This window comes from Trachypithecus francoisi, unplaced genomic scaffold, assembly GCF_009764315.1.
Source record: "Trachypithecus francoisi isolate TF-2019V2 unplaced genomic scaffold, Tfra_2.0 Lachesis_group1, whole genome shotgun sequence".
In the NCBI taxonomy this organism is placed as follows: Eukaryota; Metazoa; Chordata; class Mammalia; order Primates; family Cercopithecidae; genus Trachypithecus; species Trachypithecus francoisi.
Window position 1 is genome coordinate 45,226,605 of NW_022681454.1, and position 25,921 is coordinate 45,252,525.

The window sequence follows — 25,921 nt, forward strand, 5'->3', positions numbered from 1 at the left end:
AAAGAGGACACTAACAAATGGAAGAACATACCATGCTCATGGATAGGAAGAATCAATGTGAAAATGACCATACTGCCCAAGGTTATTTATAGATTCAATGCCATCCCCATCAAGCTACCAATGAGTTCTTCACAGAATTGGAAAAAACGGCTTTAAAGTTCATATGGAACCAAAAAAGAGCCCGCATTGCCAAGACAATCCTAAGTCAAAAGGACAAAGCTGGAGGCGTCACGCTACCTGACTTCAAACTATACTACAAGGCTACAGTAACCAAAACAGCATGGTACTGGTACCACAACAGAGATATAGACCAATGGAACAGAACAGAGTCCTCAGAAATAATACCACACATCTACAGCCATCTGATCTTTGACAAACCTGAGAGAAACAAGAAATGGGGAAAGGATTCCCTATTTAATAAATGGTGCTGGGAAAATTGGCTAGCCATAAGTAGAAAGCTGAAACTGGAAACTGAAAACTCCTTTCCTCACTCCTTATACGAAAATTAATTCAAGATGGATTAGACTTAAATGTTAGACCTAATACCATAAAAACCCTAGAAGAAAACCTAGGTAGTACCATTCAGGACATAGGCATGGGCAAGGACTTCATGTCTAAAACACCAAAAGCAACGGCAGCAAAAGCCAAAATTGACAAGTGGGATCTAATTAAACTAAAGAGCTTCTGCACAGCAAAAGAAACTACCATCAGAGTGAACAGGCAACCTACAGAATGGGAGAACATTTTTGCAATCTACTCATCTGACAAACGGCTAATATCCAGAATCTACAAAGAACTCAAACAAATTTACAAGAAAAAAACAAACAACCCCATCAAAAAGTGGGCAAGGATATGAACAGACATTTCTCAAAAGAAGACATTCATACAGCCAACAGACACATGAAAAAATGCTCATCATCACTGGCCATCAGAGACATGCAAATCAAAACCACAATGAGATACCATCTCACACCAGTTAGAATGGCAATCATTAAAAAGTCAGGAAACAACAGGTGCTGGAGAGGATGTGGAGAAATAGGAACACTTTTACACTGTTGGTGGGATTGTAAACTAGTTCAACCATTATGGAAAACAGTATGGCGATTCCTCAAGGATCTAGAACTAGATGTACCATATGACCCAGCCATCCCACTACTGGGTATATACCCAAAGGATTATAAATCATGCTGCTATAAAGACACATGCACACGTATGTTTATTGTGGCACTATTCACAATAGCAAAGACTTGGAATCAACCCAGATGTCCATCTGTGACAGACTGGATTAAGAAAATGTGGCACATATACACCATGAAATATTATGCAGCCATAAAAAAGGATGAGTTTGCATCCTTTGTAGGGACATGGATGCAGCTGGAAACCATCATTCTTAGCAAACTATCACAAGAACAGAAAACCAAACACTGCATGTTCTCACTCATAGGTGGGAACTGAACAATGAGATCACTTGGACTCGGGAAGGGGAACATCACACATCGGGGCTTATCATGGGGGGGGGGAGGGGGGAGGGATTTTATTGGGAGTTATACCTGATATAAATGACTAATTGATGGGTGCTGACGAGTTGATGGGTGCAGCACACCAACATGGCACAAGTATACATATGTAACAAACCTGCACGTTATGCACATGTACCCTAGAACTTAAAGTATAATTTAAAAAAATTTAAAAAATATAAATTAAAATTGTTTTGATAAACCATTCTGACTGATATAAGATAACTCACTGTAGTTTTAGTTTGCATTTGATAATTAGTGCTGTTGAGCATTTTTTCATGTGTTTTTTGGCCACTCTATTCTACGATCAGGATGAGCATCTATTTCAAATTATGGATTAATCAGCCCATTGCAAGCCGTAGCCCAGACAATTTCATATGAAGCCACCCTACCCATTATCTTATTATCAATTCTACTGATAAGAATATTCATGTCCTTTGCTCGGTTTTTAATTGAGTTATTTGCTTTTTTCTTGTTAAGTTCCTTATAGAGTTTAAATATTAATTTTTTGTCAGCAGCAAATATTCTGCCCCATGATGTGAGTTGTCTGTTTATTGTTTATTTCTTTCGCTGTGGAGAAGCTCTTTAGTTTAATTAAGTACTATTTGTCTGTTTTTGGTTTTGCTATATTTGCTTTTGGGTTCTTCATCATAAATTCTTTGCCTAGGTCAGTATCTGAAAGAATTTTTTCTAGATTTTCTTCTAGGATGTTTATAGTTTCCCAAAATTTACTTCTTTTTTTTTTTTTTTTTACTGGAGACAGAGTCTTGCTCTGTCGCCAGGTTGGAGTGCAGGAGAGCCATCTCAGCTCACTGCAACCTCCGACTCCCTGGTTCAAGTGATTCTCCTGCCTCATCCTACCAAGTAGCTGGGATTAAAGACACGTGCCACCATGCCTAGCTAATTTTTGTATTTTTGGTAGAGACAGGGTTTCACCATGTTGGCCAGGATGGTCTCGATCTCCTGACCTTGTGATCCACCTGCCCCGGCCTCCCAAAGTGCTGGGATTACAGACATTAGCCACCGCACCTTGCCCAGACCTTAGTTTTAAGTTGTTAATATATCTTGCGTTGATTTTTATATATGATGAGAGATAGGGGTCCAGTTTCATTCTTCTGCATATAGCTAGCCAATTTCCCTGGTATTATTTATTGAATAGAATGTCCTTTCCCTATTGTTTATTTTGGTCAACTTTGTCAAATATCAGTTGATTGTTGGTATGTGGCTCTATTTCCAGATTCTCTACTCTGTTCTGCTGATCTACGTGTCTATTTATTTATTTATTTACCAATACCATGCTGTTTTAGTTACTATAGTCTCGTAGTATAATTTGACATCAGGCAATGTGAATGATATGCTTTGGCTGTGTACCCACCCAAATCTCATCTAGAATTCCTACATGTTGTGGGAGGGACCCAGTGGGAGGTAATTAAATCATGGGGACAGGTCTTTCCCATGCTGTTCTCATGATAGTGAATAAGTCTTATGAGATCCAATGGTTTTATAAGGGGGAGGTTCCCTGGGCAAGCTCTCCCTCTTTGCCTTCCACCCTCCATGTAAGACATGACTTGCTCCTCCTTGCCTTCCATCATGAATGTGATACCTCCCAGCCATGTGGAAATGTAAGTCTGTTAAATCTCTTTCTTTTGTAAATTGCCCAGTCTTGGGTATGTCTTTATCAGCAGCATGAAAATGGACTAATACAGTGACACCTCCAGCTATGTTCTTTTTGCTTAGGATTGCTTTGGCTAGTCAGCCTTTTTGATTCCATATGAACTTTAGGATTGTTTTTCTAATTCTGTGAAAAAAAAATGACTTTAGTAATTTGATAGGGATTGTGTTGAATCTATAGATTGCTTTGATTAGTATGGTGATTTTAACAATATTGATTTTTCTTGTCCATAAGCATGGGCTAGTTTTCCATTTGTTTGTGTCATTTGTGATTTCTTTTATTAGTGTTTTGTAGTTCTGTTTATAGAGATCTTTCACTGCTTTGGTTAAATGTATTCCTAGGTATTTTAATTTTTTGTAGCTATTGTAAATGGGATTGGGTTTTTGATTGGTTCTCAGCTTAAATATTATTGGTATAAAAAATGTTACTGGTTTTTGTATGTTGATTTTGTATCCTGAAACTTTACTGAATTCGCTTAAGTCTCAGAGTCTTTTGGAGGAGTTTTTAGGGTTTTCTAGGTATATGATATATCATCAGTAAACAGAGATAATTTTACTACCTCTTTTCCAATATGCATATTTTTCATATCTTTCTCTTACTTAATTTGATGCTTTGGCTAGTACTTCTAGTACTGTGTTGAAAAGGAGTTGTGAGAGTGGACATCCTTGTCTTATTCCAGTTCTTAGAGGGAACGCTTTCAACTTTTTCCCATTCAGTATGATGTTGGATGTGATTTTGTCATATATGGCTCTATGGCTCCTATTCTTTTGAGGTATGTTTTTTTGATGCTACTTTGTTGAGGGTTTTTATCATAAAAGGATGTTGGATTTTATCAAATGCCTTTTTTTCAGCAGCTATTGATTTGATCATATGGTTTTTGTTTTTACTTACTTTTATGTACTAAATTACATTTATTGATTTGCCAATGTTGAACTATCCTTACATTCCTGGAATAAAACCCACTCAATTGTGATGAATTATTTTTTTGATGTGGTGTTGAATTTGGTTTGCTAGTATTTTGTTGAAGACTTTTGCATCTACATTCGTCAGGGATATTGGCCTGTAGTTTTCCTTTTCTGTTGTGTCCTTGTCTGATTTGGTATCAGGGTGATGCTGGTTTGATAGAATGAGGGAGAAATTCTGCCTCCTTGACTTTTTGGAACAATTTCAGTAAGACTCATACCAGGTCTTTTTTATACATCTGGTAAAATTTGGTGGTAAGTCCATCTGGTCTTAGGCTTGTTGGAGGTTTTTTTATTACCGGTTCAATTTCATTACTCATTACTGGTTTATTCGGGACTTCTAATTCTTCCTTATTCAATCTTGGGGTGTTGTATGTTTTCAGGAATTTATCCATTTCCTCTAGGTTTTCCAGTTTGTGCACATAGATGTGTATGTCACAGTAGTCTCTGAAGATTTTTTGTATTTCTATTTTATTAGTTGTAATGTCACCTTTCTCATTTCTGATTGTGCTTATTTGAATCTCCTTATTTTTTCTTGGTTAATCTAGCTAGTGGTCTGTCAATTTTTTTATCCTTTCAAAGAACCAACTTTTTGTTTTGTTGATCCTTTATAAAACTTTTTTATCTCAATTTCATTTTGTTATGCTCTGATTTTTGTTATTTATTTTGTACTGCTAGCTTGAGGTTTGGATTGTTCTTGTTTTTCTAGTTTCTTGAGGTGCAATGTTAGGTTGTTAATTTGAGATCTTTCTACCTTTAAATGTAATCTAGCAGGTTCTTAAAATGGTATAACCTCAATTTATTCCCATGGAATAGTGTATATGCTAGGGCATTCATTACCCAAATTTGCAAAGACTAAATATTTTATTCATTTTAACTGATTCTTTAGTGCATTTTTTGTATACCCCATAGATATTAGTAAGGATAGAGATTAAGCTTCTGTAATAAGGAGATCCTAAAATATAGTTCATCAAATAATGTTGAAGTTTGTTTCTCCCTCATAAAACAACCAAGAAGAAAATATCCTTTGGTACAAAAAGGTTATTCCAATAGTTGCCAATTTCCAGTCAATGGGAAGACAGAAAAGGAAGAAGGCATAACACATCACTTCTACTCACATTTCACTGGCCAGGACTTAGCCACATTTGTATTCCTTGATGTAAGGAAGTCTAGGAAATTGGAATTTCCATCTAGGCAGTTGTATACCTAACTGAAAACCAAAGGTTTCTATTTCTAATACAAAGAAGAAGAGAATAGATACTGTGGAAATTGTCAGTCTCAACAACATCTTCATAAAACTCAATCTAAATATACTGGAATATAAATAAATGATATTATTTATACTTTTATTTTAAGGGTATTTTCATTATGCCTTTTAACTCTTCAAAAGCTTAAATTTTGTGTTTATTTGATCAGAAAGATATTTTATGATACACTATTTTTCTTTATACATAGTTTTATCTACTAACCCTAGTAAGTGACACATGAAATATGGATCACAGTATACTTCTAACTCTTTAAGATCAGCATTGACTTGGGTTTTTCAAAAAGACAAAAGTTTAACAGAACAAGGTCTAGACAGATCTTATGATTGTAAATGTCATTACTTTATTCAGTTGAATGGATTCCAGCAGTATACTCATGGACTCCTTTGAAAATCTCATGAAAATCATTGATTCTCTATTTACATAGATCAATAATGTTAGGGATTTTAGGAAATCCTCTCCCTATGAAGCTCAATTTTAGAATGCCTTAACTATATATACAGGGATATCCTCCCATTTTTCACAGCAACCTGGCAAAGTACACATAAAAATCATGAATCTGTGTCTCCAGGACCCATCAGTGAAATTCCTGGAGCACTGGCCTAAGGTAAGACATCTAGCACAGGACCTATGCAATAAATGTCAGTTGCCTTGCATTTCAAGGCTCCTCTATTCTCTGTGAGAATCCCTTGGTGTTTTACACACTCCCCTTGGGATGAGTGTTATGCCTCCCATCTTCCTCAACACAGATCATACCTCCCCACCATGGAAGTTGACTTGGCTATTCCCACATCATTAAATGCTGCTCCTCCTTCTGGCATGGACATGGTTCTTCACTTCATCAATGAAACATTTTTTAATCTTTTTGCTCACTCAGCACCTGAACCTTCTTTTTTTTACATATGATGCGTACATCATCCCTTTATACGTTTGCATGTGAGACAAAATATACCTTGTGATATAGATGCTAAAAATGCAAGATGCTCTCTTTCTAAATTAACTTGTAACTAGCACATGGGCACTTGGTATAGGCTCTTCTTCGAATGGAGAATTAAGAACTTGTGATACAACAAACCAGGGCCTATGGAGAAAGGTCTCTGGCAGCAATGACAGCTGGAGATTAGGGGCATCAGTAGCTCCAGTGTTACTGGCAGCATCTAGAGTTATTGCCAGTGGGATCAGCAGTACAAGCCACAGTGTCTAGTGCTTTGTGGCAATATCTGCAGCTTCCAGGCTGACTGAGTTCTGCTGTGCACTAAACCATGTTTGTTAAAGACTCCAGTATAACCTTCCATTTTTGGAAATAAATTTTTCTAGAGTTTCTCCAAAATCACCACTGCAGTTTTTTGTTTTGTTTTGCAAAAGCTTAAATAGTAATACTTATCACTGTGATCTATATCTTCATGAGGAAACTTTGGGAGAATAAGAATGAACTCTACTAAACGTGGCTCTCTCAAAATAACAGAACTAGGAAAACAAGCCATTAGGAAGTGACTGAGAGACTCTTGGGTTCTTTAAGTGTTGAGATCAACCAGAGAATATAGCATTTCCCTTGCCTATTTTATTTTGAGCAGATAAGGTCATATTCATGAATGCTATTCCACTGCTTAAAACTTTCAGTGCCTTATCATTGAACTGAAATGAAATCTAGGCCCTGCCATTTCTTGGATTTTGAAGTAGAGTAATTAACTTAGATTTCCTATGCTCCATTTGCTCTCCTTTATTTTATACATCTATTTTTAAGGGGGAGAGATTTTATAATATCCATCTCAAAAACATTTGTGCTATGTGTAATATATCGTGTATGAAAACCTAGTGCTGGGAAAGCTCTCAAGAAAAATGAAGACTACTCTCCTTAGTCTGTTACTCAGAGATCTTCCCATTGGATCCCAGCTCACCTTTCCAATCTCTTCTCTTACCATTTTCCTTTTTTCTTTCTTCCCCAAGCATCAGTGACTCCAGATTTTTTAAAATCACATCTTAACTTGCCGTAAACAATTCTGTACATTTACTTTGGCGTTCCCTCTACTAGGAATGTGCTTCTCCCCTGTTTTCTCATTTACTTCCTTAGATCAACCTTGTTTACGCCGAATGCCTGGATCATTGCGTGAGCGCTTCATTGAAATAATGAATGTTAATGAGTTGGAAACCATCAGTTTGTATTTATTTGGGAGCCACAGGAGGTGCCCACCTCACCAGAGAATTAGGATGAGTAAAATAAGACTGTCATGTAGAAACTAAATTTTAAGAGCTATATAGATATGTGAAATCATGTAGACAAGATAGAATGGCTCCCAGGCCAGCCAGACTCCACAGAAAGCAACTTGACTGTACTACTTTAAGAAAGAATGGCAATATTGGTGGGCATGTAAGCTGGTACAGCCACTATGGAGAACAATATGGAGGTTCCTCAACAACCTACAAATAGAACCAACATGTGATCCACCAATCTCACTACTGGAAATTCATCCAAAGGAAAGGAAATCATTATATTGAAGAGACATCTGTATCCCCATGTTTATTGTAGCACTATTCACAATAGCCAAGATATGGCATCAACCTAGGTGTCCAACAACAGATGACTGGATAAAACAAATGTGGTATACATACACAATGGAATACTATTCAGTCTTAAAAAGAATGGAATCTTGTCATTAACAGCAACAGAAATGGGACTAGAGGACATTATGTTACATGAAATAAGCCAGGAACAGAAAGCTAAGCACCACATGTTCTCACTCACATGTGGAAGCTAAAAATAGTTGATCTCATAGAAGTAAAAAGTACGACAGAGGATACTAGCTGTGGGGAAGGGTAGGAAGAAGGTAGAGAGTTGTTAAGGGGTGCAAAATTACAGCTGGGTAGAAGGAGTAAATTCTCGTGTTCTATAGCACTGCAGGATGACTATATTTAACAAATAATATACAGTTTCACCAAAACTCAGGAACAGAAAACCAAATACTGCATGTTCTCACTTATAGGTGGGAGCTAAATGATGAGAACACATGTACACATAGAGGGGAACAACAGACACTGAGGCCTATCAGAGGGCAGAGGGTGGGAGGAGGGAGAGGATCAGGAAAAATAACTAATGGGTACTAGGCTTAATACCTGAGTAGTGAAATAATCTGTTCAACAAACCCCTATTACACAAGTTTACCTATGTAACAAACCAGCACACGTACCCCTGAACTTAAAATAAAAGTTACCTTTAAAAAAAGAAATTGGTTGTCTGACAAAAAAGAATGTATATATATATATTATACAAAATATATACATAATATATAAAAAAGTGAGTGTGTGTGTATACGTGTGTGTGTGTGTGTGCATGTGTGTGTGTGTATATATATATATATATATATATGGTTTCAAATAGCTGGAAGGGGGATATTGAACGTTCCCAACACAAAAGCATAATAAATGCTTGAGGTGATGGATATCCTATTTACCCTGATCTGATCACTATACATTGTATGTATCAAAATATCACTATGTACCCCACAAATATGTGCAGTTATTACTTTTCAGTTTAAAATGTTTTTTAAATAAAGAATGAGCAATTTAATGAAGAGTGGATCAGCCCTCACAAGCTTAGAAAAATAACCACTGAGGCAAAAGTTAATCATGGCATTTTAGAGAACTTTTCAGGGGAGAGAACGTTTCAGTTCCTACTGTGAGGTTTCCGGGGAGCATCATAGAGGCACCGTCTTATTTTAGCCCAATGCTATTAAGCATTCACACTGCATAGCTCCCTCTGTTCCCATTTATGCTCACCATGCAGGCTTTTCATTCTTATTCTTTCCCATTATAAATTTAAAATTATTTGCTAATTATAATTTGGATTCCCAAGTGGACTCATCTACTACAGACTTCAAGAGGAACTCCATGAGGAAACTTGTACACCTTGAAAGCCAAAGATCAAGTCCAGCCACCTTTCCTTTGAATAATGTGTCTCTACCACTTCCAACTGCAAGATTCACCAATGCCTATGGCAAGCACATTTAATAAGTCAATGGGAACTTAAAGGAAAACCCTCCTACATCTGCCCCAGAGGGGGGTTCTATCATGAACATAGCTGAAATTCTTATCACTGTTCTTTCTTCTAAAAGTCCTGTGAATTATCCAGATAAAGGGGTTATAACAGGGCTCCTCATACCCTGGTTAGGAACCAAGCCACAACAACAAAAGGTGAGAGGCAGGCGAGCAAGTGAAGCGTCATCTGTATTTACAGCTGCTCCCCATTATTCATATTACTGCCTGATTTCTACCTCCTGTCAGATCAGCGTTGGCATTAGATTCTCATAGGAGCGGGAACCCTATTGTGAATTTTGTATATACCTGATGATCTGTCACTCTCTCCCATCAACCCCAGAAAGAACCATCTAGTTACAGGACAACAAGCTCAGGGCTGATTCTACACTATGGTGAGTCATATAATTATTTCATTTTATATTCCAATGTAATAATAATAGAAAATAAGTACGCAATAAATGTAATGTACTTGAATAACCCTGAAACCATCCTCCTCACCCCCCATCCCTGGAAAAATTGTCTTCCACGAAACTGGTCCCTGACAGCAAAAAGTTTGGGGACCACTTGGTTATAGAACCTAGGAACACTAGCTAACATAACATAAGTTTCTAAGTCTCTGTTCATTAGGCATTTTGGTTACCGGGAACAAAGACTCACTCAAGTTGCCTCAAGAAAGGTGGATGCTCTCATGCAGGGGGCATTCGAGAAGACAAAACATCCCAGAATCCAGGAAGGCCTGGGGGCAACAGGAGAGTCAAGTCCAACTTACAGGCAAGAAGCTGATTATTTTGCCCCTCAGCATCAGGAGCTCCATAATTTTCCATTTTGTGTGCCACATTAATGGGGTTTAGCCCACTCTCCATTGTTGCCTCTCTGTATATTCCCTTCTGTTTTTGTTCTAATTGCTTTCTGACATCTCTTTCCCTAAATATTCAAATTTGCAGAGAAGGAAAATAAGATTAGACTTCAAGCCCCCACCATCAGCGTTCGGGCAGAGCCTTTGCAACATGGCTCCTTGGAGGCTGCCAGCCAGGCTCGCCTCATGTCAGATGCTCATTCTTTCCAGTCCCCTATGGTGAGGTGGGGCATGTGAGTGGTTAGAACATGGCCACCTGTGCCTCAGGCAACGAGGAGGTCTGAGCATGGGGCAGTTCTTCTCAGGAGGAGCAACGGGTTGGCAGGAACCTGTAGGTTAATGGAGTCAGATAATAAATCCAAGTGGAGACCCCAAATAGCGATATTGGATGGGCTCCATCAGAATTTCCTGGAATCTTTTTAGAGATGCAGAACCCTGAGTCTCACTCCAGACCTACTAAATTAAAAACTCGAAAATTTCAAGGGGAAGTATTAGAGAACAGCACGCGCACACACACACACACACACACACACACACACGATTTTTAAATCTCTCCAAGTAAACACACCTTTGACCTTGTGAGGGAACAGAGAAATGTGAAGGATGGGAAGGGTGAGACTGAAAGTTAGAAAATCTTCTTGATTTTTTTTTTTTTTTTTATACAGAGTCTTGCTCTTCTTTACCAGGCTAGAGTGCAATGGCACGATCTCGGCTCACTGCAACCTCCACCTCCCGGGTTCAAGCAATTCTTGTGCCTCAGCCTCCTGAGTAGCTGAGACTACAGAGGAGTGCCACCACACCTGGCTCATTTGGTATTTTTAGCAGAGACCATGTTGGCCAGGCTGGTCTCGAACTCCTGACCTCAAGTGATCTGCTCACCTCTGCCTCCCAAAGTGCCGGGATGACAGGCGTGAGCCACTGCACCTGGCCAGGAAGTCTTCTTGATTCTTTTAATAATTTTGTGGGGAATTCTGAAGTACTCTAGTAGAAGTGTGGGTAAAAACACATTTGTAAAGTAGAAGTGCTGAGATGAAGTCATTTCTTTCAAAGAAATAAAAATATAAGGAATATGGTTCTCTGTAGCTTCCAGAGCTTACACAAATGAGTCTGAGAGACCAGCAGGAACTAATGTTAAGCCTGAACATCATAAACTTTTAGTGTGGCCTCAAACAAAAATTGAGAGTTTGCTTCATTTTTCTCCCTGTTCTGTAACAGGTATAGTTAGTGAAATATCATAAGCAACACACAGTACTTTTATCAAATGCTACCTGAATTACAAATAAAATTTTCAGGAAATAATTTAAGAAAATCTTGCATTTTAATAGGAGGAAGGTAATGAACAATTTGGGAATGTTTTAAAGAAAGAGTTGCTTAACATAAATAAATCCTAATAATCAACACCACGATTACAAATAAGCACTTTTTTTTGGGTATTGTAATCTTTATTACAAAACAAGTATTTTATGTTGAGGTAATATTTCAAATGGTATTTGGCAAAAAATCAATTGAATCTTATATACAGAATTTTTCTCTGTAAAAGACTCAGAGAACAGTTTTTTTCTAGCATTGCACACAAACTGATTTTAGAAAAATAAAGCTAAAAAGTATCTATGTAAAGAGGAATTTCTTTCTCCCACTCTTCCCGACCCAATCCTTCTTATCATCACCAGTGATCAGTAAGGTGATGTTTATGGGAGTTCTACAAAAAAAAAAAAAAAAAAAAAAATGGTAAATTAGTAAATTAATTGGGAGAAAAATACTTTCTTATCCAAAACAACTCACTGTGCCATAATTTCAAAGTGCTTTTGCAAACTAAGTACTTAATCCTATAGACTTTACTATTATTTATCCCAAGAATAGAATTCCCCAGTCTCCAATGAGGAAACCCTATGCAACCTTCCAACTCCAGTGCCTTCTGCTGTGAAGCCCTCCCTCGTTCTCCAACGCATTGGTCACCCTTCTCTGTGCTCCCAGATAGATATCGTGTTCATAGCTCTGTCTTGGCACTCACCATACTGGGTTGTAACAATTCTTGTTTCTCTTATACATATCCCTTTTTAACTCTGTAGCTTTGTGGATCCTTCTATAAGCTCCTACGAGCAAGAAGCAAGTCTTAACCTGCTTTACATTTTCAACACCTAGCACAGTGCCTGGTACATCATGGACCCCCAGTAGCTTTGTTTGTTAGGTTGATAAGTTAGGAACTATCTCAGCTGCAAAGTTATCATGCAGATCCTTTCTTGCTTCTAGCCTCTTTGGATTATCTGCTGTTACTCCACAGTATTTAAACCTCTATGAAATGATGACACGCTAGAAACAAGTGTAATGTCCAGCAATTCCTTTCAGGAAAAAAAATGGCATCTGGTTATTCTTTTGATCAACACATCAATAAATTATAGTTATCATGATACACTTTCAAGCCCCTAAGACTCCTTTATGTGACAGCTGCTTCTTAGGACAGCTGATGCTAATAGCCATCTTGGCAGTCATTGTCATCTTGGTCCCCAATGGGTTTGTTGTGATAGGCATCAACTGTTAATTTCCGGCTCTCTATCTCAATGTTTTTCAACTGGCCATCTTCCTCACTGCTTGATTCGCTCTCCGTGGAGTTGCTATCTTCTTTGGATCTGCTGCTGTCTTGAGAGTCACTGTCGTCTTCCTCAGACTGGCTTTCCTCACTCTGACTCTCTGCTGAGTTGCTATGAGACTGCAGGCCCTCCTGGCTGGAGCTGTTCTCATCCTCAGGGGACTCCAGGCTTTCCTCTGAGAAGTTGAGGCTCTCACTGGATTCGCTGTCTGCTTGCTCCTCTCTGGATTCGCTTTTTGAGTGGGAGAGTGTGTGCGAGCTGTCCTCCTCGCTGGAGTCACTGTCTTCCTGGTCTTCTACATGACTAGTTGTGGGGTCCGGGTTGTCTCCTCTGGACTCACTCACCACCTCTTCCTGAGACTCACTGCTGTTCTCTTGAGATGGCAGGTTGCCCTCTTGGCTGGACTCACTGCTGGGGCTATCTACGTTTTGGCTGTCTTCCTGGGACATATTCTCCTTGCTGTCTTCTTGAGAGTCACCCTTGCTGTCTCTCCTGGGTTGGCCGAGGCCAGCATCTCTGGAGTTGCTGTTTTCTGTAGAGTCACTCTTGACTTCTTCCATTGTGTTGTTGTCATCAAGTTCACCTCCATCATCTTCTTCTGAGATGCGAGACTTCCTAAAAATTTTCCTACTGGGATGCTCCAGCAATTGGCTGTCACCTGAATCTTGAGTGTTTGCTTGCTCACTGTTTTCTCTAGATTCTTTTGATTTCATGCCTGCACTGTTCATCCTGGAGTTTCCCCTTTCACTTCTGATGCTGTCTGGGTCATCACTCTGCATTCCCTCATCATCAAACTCTGAGCCGTCTCCATGGCTGCTCTCCCCATCACTGACATCTCCCACCCAGTGCTCTTCACTGTCACTCTCAGGCCTGCTGTCCACCTGGTCCTCATTGTCAAGTTCCCTGCTCTCACTGGTGGTATCCTGGGCACTGTCTTGCCTTTGTGGGGCACCCTCTTCACTGGATTGTATGGTGTCATCAGAGTCCTCATCACTTCCCAGTCTGGAGTTTCCTCCTTCTTGTCTGTCTTTGGGCCCTGGACCACTGTCATCATCGCCAAAGGTATCATCTCCACTGTCATCTTCATCGTCATCTTTATCATCTCCTTCTTTTCCTGTGCTCCTGGAGAAGCCACCAGCTGGCCTATAAATGTATTGATCATCATCAGAGCCCAGGCCCTCCTCTGACTCAGTGTTGTCACTGGGGTCTTCATTTGCCTAGAATTTGGGGTTAACAGATATGGTCATTATTCTAGGAACTGATAGAGAAGGAGTTATCTAGAGCCTGTCTAGTCTTTCTGCTTCCTTCATCCTACTTCCCCTCCTCTAATGGTCAGTTTTACTACTCAATAACATCTCCACCAGAGCTTAAACAGGAAGGAAGAGAAGTTGAATCTCAAGTGGTTCCATTTTATATAGGCACACTTTACTCAATGCTGCTAACATTTTCTCAAAAGCTTTCTGGAAATCACATTTATGAAATTCAAATCATACTGTATATATAATGCCTTTAAAAAACAAAAACAAAAACTCTTGGGCCTGGCACTGTGGCTCACACCCGTAATCCCAGCAATAGGAGGCCGAGGTGGGCGGATCACGAGGTCAAGAGGTCAAGACCATCCTGGCCAACATGGTGAAACCCCGTTTCTACTAAAAATACAAAAATTAGCTGGCCGTGGTGCCACGCACCTGTAGTCCCAGCTACTCAGGAGGCTGAGGCAGGAGAATCACCTGAACCCGGGAGGCAGAGGTTACAGTGAGCTGAGATCGAGCCACTGCACTCCAGCCTGGTGACAGAGCTAGACTCCATCTCAAACAAACAAACAAACAAACACAACAACAACAACAAAACCTCTTAGGTAATTGTTTGTGAATTAAAGAGTTGGTTTATAATGCTCATGCATGAAAGTGTTTTGTATAAAACAGAGTTTTCAAAAAAAGTGAGTGATCTTAAAATGACCCCAGTTTTTTTTCATCTGGAGGGAAAAATGTACTAGAACAGGAGGATAAAATCTTTAGCTAAAATGAAAATAAAATATTATAGTAAGGTATATACCTCACCCAAACCATGTTTCTACCTCATTGGTACAACCAGAAAGTTGCCTATAGATGATTCAGCTAGAAGACACCAACTAGTGTGACCACCAAGGCAGCTTAGTGCTGAGTGGGAAATCAGAGAGGTGAGCCCTGTAAGTAAAACAATTGGATGCACTGTACCAGTAAGGAAGGACAGTGAGTCTTCACACATTATGCTCCCAAAATATCTGCTCTCTTTACCATACCCTACAACAGAGCATACCTGCTAGTTTGTTTGTTTGTTTGTTTAACGCGTCCCAACTGATCAACGTCTGAGTCTGTAACTGGGAGTACTTGTGTGTATCTGTTGACCTCTCTTCCCAGCACTGGAGTTTGATGCTGGTATGGTGGAACTGAGCATAGGTTTAACCTGCTATATCTCGTTAACCCAACTCACAAGCAGGAATTGCAGGAATCGCACCATACTTCATTAACCCTTTCTCAAGCAGGGATTGCTACCATAACTTGAGAGCTTAGAGAGCCTTGAGGCAACAAATCACAAAGTCCCCAGCAAACAGCATTTCCCCAGTTCTATGCTTTTAAATTTCTAGAATGTTCCTTTGGTAACCTCAAGTAAATAGGGATAAACAGGCTAATAATTCATCTTCCAACTCTGGCTAAGTGTAGAATGCAACATGGAACAAAGTTTTGGGGAGAAACCTGGCTCCTGGACTCTCTGGAGTCCCACAGGATTGAATTTGGTTAATACAATAGCATAGCTAAGAAAGTAACAACACTTAGTCTTAGAAAAATGAAAAAGAATGCCAGCTTTAAAGGATATAAACTGAGTCTGCCTTTCTCACTCTCAGAGCCTGGTCCCACAGATGGGACTATTTTTAAAGAGAAAGTCATTAATGAAGCAATTGTTTTACTTAAAGTTTCCTCAGGGCTCTCCTGTTCTGTCTTCAAGCAGGATCCTTGACACAGAGAAGTTCCCAGGCACTTCTTCACCTGATCTGAACTGTTCCAATTTTAAAAGCAACAGTTTCAGTTGATGAGTAAGTTTGACATGGTCAATGACCATTTGTGAGTGCGTGTGTGTCTGTGTGTGTTTATTTTTTAACTAGGAGAGATATTTGGGGCCACAATGCCAGCAATCTAGCCTCAGTGATGAAAATAAGATGAATAGCATGTCTGCATGTGAATTCTCCTTACTCATTTTTCTCTTCTTATTTTATGGGACTCTTTAGCCAGCATAACTCATAGTTAGAAAATATTATATTTAGAACTGTTGCCAGGTAATTTAATCTAACATCATTTCCTTCCATTCCTAAGTAGCCTGAAAAGTTAAGAAAGGTCTGTTTAATTACGTGTTCCTCTGAGTTAACTTTACTTCCTTCTGATGACTCACGGCTCTCCTGAAAGGGGAAAAATGTTTATTTTTCTTTTTAGTAATTCCTTAGGAAAGAAAAAAACATGATACACATCAATTGCTTCCAGTCTGGATTTACTACTTTCAAAATTGTAAAAGGCAACGGGAAGAGTGTTAAAGTTGCTTCATGAGATGTTTATGACAAAAGTAAATGAGATAATTACCAGGGAAGGTGTTGGTGCCTGAGTCAAATGACCCTGCCAAAAAGGAAAGGAAGGAAAACAAATTACTCCCTCACAGATGGATTTCATTATTATAATTATTTACAATAATTTTAGGTGATTATTTTTAGTTTCTTGGTAGAGGTCTTACATTTACATGAGTAATTAGTGAAATTTTATGATGAAATAGTTCAAAACGGAAGGTAAAATGACTAATGGCTTGAAAAGATCTTGGGATATAAGAGACCTAGACGAAGTTTGTATTTCTGATATTTCATTTACAGAAATAAATATGCTGTCTTTGAACCTGGCCGTTCATACAACCTAGAGGAAATGTAACACGTGAAAAGCAGCATTGAAACTCAGAATCCAGATTTAAGTCTCAATTAACTCACTGGTCTTGGTTTTAGCCCTGAGAACCAATCATCTTGGTGTTAGCACTGAAAGTCATGTGTTGCAGGAAACCCCTAAGTTCCAGGTAAACTGAGATGGTTGGTTACTGTAGGTGAAGGTAGGCAATTCACTTCATGTGTCTGACCCCCAGTTTCTTGTTCATAAATTAAAGAAATTAACACCCACTGTGCTTACCCCACAAGGTAGTTATGAGGGTGAAACCAGCTAATGCCTATGGAAGTATCTCGAAAACTATTTATTCAACATGATATAAACTGAAGAAAAAATCCATTTGAGAACATCCACCATATAAAATTTAATAGTAAAAAAAACTGAATTGAGAAAGCCATTAAACCTTTCTCGCGTCATGTAACAGCCCTGGTTTTAAAAACAAATGCTAAGTCAGAAATTTAACTAGTTGTACTTCTGATTTATTTCACTATCTTTAGTCTCATAAGCACTATAAGAATGCCTTAGCAACTTCTGGTACCCCTCCCCACCACTTCTCCCCCCTGCCCTTTGAGAAGGGCAAAGTCCTGTGTGGAACACCCAAGGTGCGAAGTAGAGCAGGGAGGAGCTGCTATTGATATGTCTTCAACGTGCGTCTCAGCGGTGCTGGACTGGGGATATCTCCTTAGAGAAAGGAGCTATAATCACTCTGCCTTTGGCCTGCGACACTGCAGGCAGGCACAATGGCAGGCTGTGCTCCAGTCAGTTATCATTTGGAATTAATGGGTGGAAGGCAGCAAGACATTGTTATTTTTCTCATGCCAAGGCTAGACTTGAGAACAGGGCATGTTTGTGTGTCTCTGGTTAAATGAGAGAGAGGATCTACAGTGTCTGCTTTTAAATTAACCAGCCTATGGATATCTCTGAAGAAAGTTCATAACAAATACTGCAAAGTCTATTCCAGACTCAGGCATGGACAAGACCCCACCTCAGGTCGCTGACATTATCTGGCCACCACCAAAAGCACTGGGCCCAAGCTTTATCATATGTAAAAGCCAGTAGGAAACAAGGTAGTGAACAAAATGCTCTGATTTCACATAAGATTTTAACCCTAGGTGCCAATCTTGAGAATTTTCTGACCTCTTAGACCTGGCTCCTTCCTGAGAGGGAGTAACACACTGGTTAAGAATGTGGATTTTTTTTTTTTTTCTGGAGCTGGAGTGAGTGACATAATATCAAAGTCTGGCTCTAACACTAATTAACCACGTAACCTAGACAGATTGAGTTACTCTCTGTGGTCAGTTTTCTCGTCTGTAAAGTGAGAATAAAACATAATGCCTAATTCACAGAGGTGTGAAAATTAAGAAAGTTAATATATGTAAAAGACTCAGAACTGTGCCTGGCAATGATTCTTGAGTTATTGAGAGTTAATAATTCTCAATACAATAACATGCCAGCAACGTTAGCTCTCATTCCAGAGACTGTAGTGTCCTCTCATTCTTCTTTCTTTTCTCACCTCCCAGGACTTGACCTCTTGCCCACCAGATAACTCTTGTTGAAACAGATTTCAAGTCATAATATCTCCTGAAAACTCTTGGTTCATTGTCATGCATCCCCTGGTACTATTATACACATCCATTACAAGAAGAAAGCTAACAGAAAATATGCTTCCTTGCCAGATTATACTACTAACTTGGAATCGCAGCATTATTTTCATCTATGAACTCTATAGTTTAGCTTATTAATATGCTCATGAAGTCATTAGCAGTTTCAACATTTGCAATGAAGTCAATTTGGTTATACTCATAATAAATTAAAATTCAAATATTTCAAAAAGTCATATTTCTACTCACCTTCCATTCTTCAGAACTCTCAGATTCATTATTTTGATACCTGGCTACCTAGAAAATTCAGTACACATGGTAAATCCAAAGAGAAATTTCTGAAGCAACAGTTATTAACACTTTTCATACATAGGAGTAGGGATAGTCAAATTTTAGGCTGCATCAGAATCACCTGGAGGCCTTGTTAAAACACTGATTTCTGTTTCCTATCCCTAAAGAGTCTGTTAGCAGCTCTGAGGTAGGGTCCATGAATTTGGATTTCTAACAAAGTCCTAGTTGGTGCTGATGCTGCTGGTTCCAGGATGACACTTTATGAACCACTGCTTATAGGGAAGAAAAATATGAATGATATCTATATGAATGGCAACTGAATAGAATAAAAAACAACTTAAATGAAATTTCTTAAGAAAACAGCATTCTAAGAAACTACTATTTTTACTGGACTGGAACATATACAGCCATCTCGGTTCATAGCCAATGAAAATCACGGAGTTTTAAGTATGAAAGAGTTTTTTCACATATCCTTACCCTAATACTTACTGGGAGAGCGCAGGATAATCCCCAAAGGAACGTGAGCAAGATGCTGATCTTCATATTTGGGTGTGATACGTCTACCTGCAACGAAGGACATAGATGTTTCTCTCCATGTTAAAGAAATAAAGTAGCTTCAACTTTTTAACAGTTTCTTCCTATTAAAAATTCATCCAAATGTCCATGAACTGATGAATGGATAAATAAAATTTACTATATCTATAAAACAGAATATTATTCAGCCATAAAGAGGAATGAAGTACTGACACGTGCTGCAGAGTAGGGGAACCTTGAGAACACTATGCTAAGTGAAAGAAGCCAGATAAAAAGGCCACATTGGAATGCTTCTATTTACATGAAATGTCCAGAATAGGCAAAGCTACAGAGACAAAAAGTAGATTAGTGGTTGCCCAGAGCTTGTGCAGATGAGAGGTTGAGGGGTGACAGCTAATGGATAAGGATTTTTTTTGGAGGTGATGAAACTGTTCCATGTATCGTAGTGAAGGTTGCGCAACTCTGCGAATATACAGAAAACCACTGAGCTATACACTTCAAATTAGTGAAGTATGTGGTGTATAGATTATAACTCAACGAAGTGGTTTTTAAAAACCTCACTCCTAAGAAATAAATTGAAAATGTTCCAATGAGGAGATCTACAAACACTAACACATAAAGTATGATAAACTGACGAAAAAGTAAAGAAAGAGGAATACAGAAATTTCTATCCATTCACTTTTACAATAATTACGCAGCTTGGTATGGCAGACCACCCTAGCAAATGTATTCTCCCTAAAAATTACACTTATTGACACCAGTGATAGGTGGTGGGCATTTGTTTTCACACACACACAATGGCTTCTAAGTCACATTTATGACTGCATAATAATGTCTACACAACATAGATTGTTTTCGCTTTTTTTTTAATCTACAAGAGACGCGCTAGAGTAGGGTGCATATTACAACTTCAGAAAGTTCTTAATATCTACTGTGACACATTTAATCATACATTATACATGATTATGCTAAATTATTTTTGCTGGCATTCACAGTACTGAAGGATTTGGGGAAGATCTAGAGGTTTGAGATACACTTGTAAATCATGCTGAGAGAAACATGCCAAATCAAACTGCTTTTCTGAAGGGTAACTTCATTTCACTCTTCAAGAACTGTTGCTTTGGAAAACACTTTGTTTTGTATTTAAAAATAGATGTACTAGATGCTAAAGTAAAAATTTATTGAAATGGTTTAAGGAACGCAATTTACCCTGCACTAGTAAGCCCTGGTAGCTGCCTTAGCATACTTGTCTGATGAACTTCCATATGTTTCACAAATAATCCTACAAGTTTATTTCACTTTTGTTGATTTGTTTCATTTCTTTAAATGTTAAATGTATACCGTGAAAGGAAAATAAAGTCTTGGGACCCCAAACTCACTAAGCCAAAGGGAAAAGTCAACCTAGGAACTGGGTCACTCAGACCTGCTTCCCATTTTGTTCTTAAAAAGATAGCTACAAGGATAAAAAGCTACATACCTCCCTCACAGTTTTCTCACAGGGAAATTCCTGTGGGCCCTGAGATCTTTACCCTAAAACAGTCTGGCTGAATTTCACCCTCACCATGTAAATTAACAGCTTACCTTCACAAGTTCAGGACAAAGGACAGAACTAAAAGTCATTCCTCTTCTCACCTGAGACAGATGCATGTCTGACAGCTTCCTCTAGTCTATGTTTACTTTATCTTATGTAAACATGCAGATTCACTGAGCATGAGACAAATGCATAATTGACTATTCCTCTACGCTTTCACATATAAAATCTGGGTTCAGTGAACACTAAACAAAGACCCAAAGGAATGCAACAACTTGCCTCTTTTATCTACCCATTCTTTTTATCCCCTTCCTCTTTCTCCTATTGTCTGCTCTTTCCCCTTTAAATAATGAAGTCCCCAGACCCTCTTTGTAAAGAAACATTGACCATAGATGTTTCTGGTGGTTTTGTGTTCCTTTTTCCCAGGTGCATCCTCAATTTTGACAAGATAAGTCTCCAAAAACTAGTTGAGACTCAACTCAATCATTTTCTTTGATTTGCAATAGTTTGCTAGTGTAGCAACTCAGAAAACAATACTCCACAATGAAGGCCTCAGAAGCAAAAACTTCTCTCTGATCTTCCCCTGCCCTCCTATCTCTGGTCCCTCATTCTCCCCTGAGACTAACCATAGAAACTAGAATCCCTCTTCCCAAAGGCAGGTTATAGAAACCAGAACCTCTTTTCCCCAAAGCCAGCAATAAAACCTAAAAATATTACCCTAAGTCCCCCTGTCTTTCTGTGTAACAACTGGCCATAAAGAAATTCTCTGACCCACCTAGTTTAATTGTAGGTCATAAGACCCCCATTCCAGAGAAGGTACTGTCCCATATCAAGAAGGAAGAAATGCTGCACAGAGAGGCCAAGAAGAATCTGGACAGGCCTGGCTGGGCCACCCGACTTGGTCTACTAATATAAGGTTAAAACCTTTTTGTCCAATCACATTTTTACATGGCTGCCCATGTTTTGTTGGACATAAGCATAAAGATGGACGGTTTCTCCTGTATCTTCAGGTCTTCGTTCTGAAGGCTCCTGTGTCACATAAAAATAAATTTCTGTTCCTTTTCTCCTATTAGTCTATCTTTTGTCAATTGATTTTCAGCAAACCTTCAGAGGGTGAGGGGTAAGTTTTCCCTTGGCCCCTAAACTAATGATAGGAGTTAAAAGCCAAAGATTCTCAACCCTAAATGTATATTACTATCACCTGGGAGGGGTTTTAAAAATGCCAGTGCACAAATCCCATCCCAGGGCAATAAATCCATTCACTTGGGTGGGCACAGGAATAGGTTTGTTTTTAAAGTTCCACAAGAGATTTTAACACTTGATCTACGAAATAAAAATACCATAATTAGCCAGGCATGGTGGCACATGCCTGTAGTCCCAGCTACTCAGGAGGCTGAGTGGGGAGAACTCTTTCAGCCAGGGAGGTTGAAGCTACACTGAGCCATGATCGTGCCACTCTACTCCAATTTGGGTGACAGAGCAAGACCCTGTCTCAAAAACAAATTATATGTATATTTATATATACACATATATACACACATATATGTATTGCATACACACATGTATATGTATGCAATACATATATGTGTGTATATATGTGTATATACGTACATACGTATACACATATACATACACACATATGTATGTATACACATATACATACACACATGTATATGTATGCAATACATATATGTGTGTATATATATGTATAACAATAATGCCTGAATATGCTGAATATTATCTGAAACATTGGGTTCAAGAAGTCATTTAATCTTATTTTTAATGTATTCAATAAAATAATAGAAATCCTAAGATAAGAAGCCTGAACAGGCTTCTCATTTCTACCTTCACACAACTGAAACAACCTCTCATGTATATTATAGGCATTATCTCTCCTCAGCATAGTTATTCTTAATTTGTGCTACTTTCTTTATTCTAATTCAGCATAGTGTATATCAGTCCTTATGTTTGATACTACCTTAACTTCTTTTAAAAATCCTTCAATTAGTATCAACAAAGAAAAACATATGAAAATACTTAACTACACCAAAATCAAGCTTAATTTAATAGATGTTACATCTCTTTAGATCCCACAATCAAAACTGTTTTTTAAATTTGTTAGGTTTATTTCTTCAGGAAAGCAAAATTTTCTCAAATATGATATTCTCAAAATAATCCTGTCAATGGTTTTAGCTTCACAGATCAAATGAAAATTAGATAGCTCACCATTTTAATTTTCAAAGTGAAATTTGCATAGGGTTATAATTTCATGATTCTCTGAAAACTAGCAAATGTTGGAGCCTTGACAGAAGGTCAATGACTATTGAATTCTCTTGTATTTTCTTTAGCTTCTCTCATCTAAATAATTAGAAAATTGGGGATGCCATTGCGCATTTATTCTAAACCAATGAATGTTGTGTTTTTTCCCAAAGAAGTGCATGCCCCTAGTGCTCAAGTTTCTTAGGGATGGAAGATTCTAAAGCATAAGAAAGATGCCCTAACTTGCTCAGGATTCTAGAAATACTATTTAGCACCCTGACCTAAAGCAGTAATTTCCCAGATGCAAGTCTAGTAAACTAAAATAAAAGACACCCTAGAGTTCTGAAAGAGCTGATGTTGCCACCCAAAGAATATAGTCCAACCTTAAGCATTAAAGAAAGTCAGATCTTAAACCCCATATTAGGTCTGCATTTGGTATTTTGATAAAAATAATTATAATTTTGTGAAATGCTTTCCAAACAAGAGCTCCAAACTTTTTATAAACATTTTGGCTACTATTCAAAAAACAGTAGAAGCAGATAGGCAGTAGCCCTATTCTGAATAGTAATTGTGAACCACAGGTACAAGTCTGCAATTAAAAGTCCAGAACTTTGAGTTCTTCTTTAAGGATTGGCTAATGTTATTTCTACGTTCCACGTGCTGTCATTCTACAGTGAGATGACGTAACAAAAGGAAATCAGCAACCCGAGTTCCATCCCTTTGGAAGGCAGTGTATTAGAGAATTTCTGACTTTTTGAATTGTTTTCATAGAGTTGAAAAGAGCCAAATGTTTAGAATGTGGAGAGGGAAACTAAAGTCAAGACTTCAGATATAGCCAAAACTTCTTTGGGCTCTTAAGGAAATTTGTTCTAGAATTCTCTCAAGGTTAAGATACATTTGTAAAATATATGTCTTCTTTTATGTAAACCAAAATGAAGGAAATAGGCCAAAGGAAGAAAATAAAGGTTTGAAAAGTCATAGGCTCTTTTTTCTTTTGGAAAACAATTCATCATATTAATTTGCTTTATTTGTGTTAATATTGTTATCTTCAAGAACACAACTGAATGATACATTCATTCATTAGCAGTCAATAAATATTTATGAACATCCAATGTGCTAGCCACTTTTCTAGGTGCTGAGTATACAGCAATTTGTAATAATAAAATAAGCTGGTTTCACAAAAATGAAATTACCCTGAATCCAACTAACTAGAACCTGCTAGAATTTGTTTTCTTATTACTCTTTGAAAATAGAGTCAAACTTGGCCAGGATATGAACTCGACCAGGAATCCAGAGAAACAAACAAACCAAAAAAAATTTCCAATCCTTCCTATTGTAAGTGTTTTAAGGTCAATTACAATGAATCCAATATTATATGCTTTTAACCACAGGAAAATAACTCTGAGGTGCCCCCAAAATTAAATATAGATTTGGAAGGCCTCTAAGCATCTGAGGCATGTTGTTTTACATCACGATTTTCAGGTAGATAAGTGGACTAATACCCTTTAGAAAATAGTTTGTTCACATTTTTAAACAAGGTTAAAATAGGTTAGTCAAGCCTCAGTTAAACGGAAAGTATGGTTAAGCACAAGTTACTGCTCTTAAGGAAGATAAGTTGCTGAAACACGTGGACTCTTCTAAATGTCATACAGATGAAGAAGTACAGTAAATACAGTACATAAAAATACACATGGACAGGAACATATACACAAAAAATATTTTTTCTCTACACTAAAAAATATTTTTAAATGCAATTATAGCTAACATTTATTGAATTCTGACTGTATCCAAGGCATCATGCTAACGTGAATACCCAGTTAAACAATACAAAAAATGTAATGATGACACCCTCAGTTATTTCAGTAGTTTAATCATCTTTTAGTTACTTATGCAGTTCATAAAAAATATTACTAGATGCTCTCTAGGTGAATAACATTACATTTTTTAGTTTAAAAAAATTATTTTGAAAGTCCTTCCATCCAGTTTAGATTTTTCTTCACAATCTTGTAGGCCATAAACATTCCCATATTCATGAAACCTAAATGTAAAAGTTTTGTATGTTTTGCTAATTAAAACTAAATTTCAAAATGACCTTCTATCTGCCTCCTGCTCTATAAACTTTCCCTTTTAGAAGCATCATGCGGAGATATAATTAAAGCATTACCAAGAAAAACACCTGGCTCTATTGACCTAACATGTCATTTTAATATCATTATTTACTGTGGCATAAACAACAGGCACAAAAATACGAACTGTTTTTACCCAAAGCGCAGCTCTCCCATCTCTCTCTACATGGTATAATGTCTCAAACATGTATACATATTTAATATTTTCCAAACAACCAGCAAAAGTCATTTTAAAAAATTAAATGATATAAATGGCTTACCCTCCTTAGTTCACAAAGACTTTTTTCAAAAAGTCTCAAAAATCAGGTTGACGTTCTCATGGAGGAAATCTATGCCCAATGGAGCCACTCTTGTGTTGATATTCTGGACACTTCTCTGATGGTGCAGGAATTTAAACTCTGCTGCAGCTCTTCATAGCCAATGAACCTCAGCCTGGGGGTGACTGACATCACAAGGTATCACCGGGACCCCGGTACACCCACACTTCCTCCAGCTGGCAGAGGCAGATTTTCCCTAAAAAGCTCTTGTGGTTCCCAAATGACTAGACTAGTTTCCATTAAATTGAAGATCTTCCCAAAGCTTTATTTTGATTTCTAAATATATGTCATTCACATTCAGGCAGGCTTATGAACATTATAAACAACGACAATGTCTTCTACCCACCGGCAGATCCCAGCAGACCCAAGGATGGGAAAGGCGGAGGCAGGCGTGGGTAGAAAGTTTCCTGTTAATGT

The 25,921-nt window shown here is 38.1% G+C and overlaps 1 protein-coding gene across 2 annotated transcripts; it reads right to left on the reverse strand.

Moving 5' to 3' along the window:
- Nucleotides 1–11,458: 11,458 nt before the first annotated feature.
- DMP1 (dentin matrix acidic phosphoprotein 1) lies at nt 11,459–25,552 on the reverse strand. Of its 2 annotated transcripts, XM_033215971.1 has the most exons (6): nt 25,448–25,552; nt 19,223–19,301; nt 18,696–18,739; nt 16,504–16,536; nt 16,278–16,325; nt 11,459–14,109 (listed from the first exon to the last, which is right to left on the reverse strand). In XM_033215971.1, the coding sequence occupies exons 2-6, from the start codon at nt 19,278–19,280 to the stop codon at nt 12,772–12,774; spliced, it is 1,521 nt and encodes a 506-aa protein (XP_033071862.1). In that variant the 5' UTR covers nt 19,281–19,301; nt 25,448–25,552; the 3' UTR covers nt 11,459–12,771. The 2 variants fall into 2 exon arrangements, with proteins under 2 accessions (XP_033071862.1, XP_033071863.1); XM_033215972.1 differs by lacking the exon at nt 16,278–16,325 and having other exon boundaries at nt 11,732–14,109.
- Nucleotides 25,553–25,921: the final 369 nt, after the last annotated feature.

Bases quoted from the DNA above. Each gene is read 5' to 3' on its own strand.
- DMP1 (XM_033215971.1), bottom strand. From the start codon at position 19,280: ATGAAGATCAGCATCTTGCTCACGTTCCTTTGGGGATTATCCTGCGCT. The intron at 18,740-19,222 runs GTATTAGGGTAA...TTTTCTAGGTAG, and splicing joins ATCCTGCGCTCTCCCAGTAA to CCAGGTATCAAAATAATGAA. The intron at 16,326-16,503 runs GTAATTATCTCA...TTCCCCTTTCAG, and splicing joins AGGCACCAACACCTTCCCTG to GAGAGCCGTGAGTCATCAGA.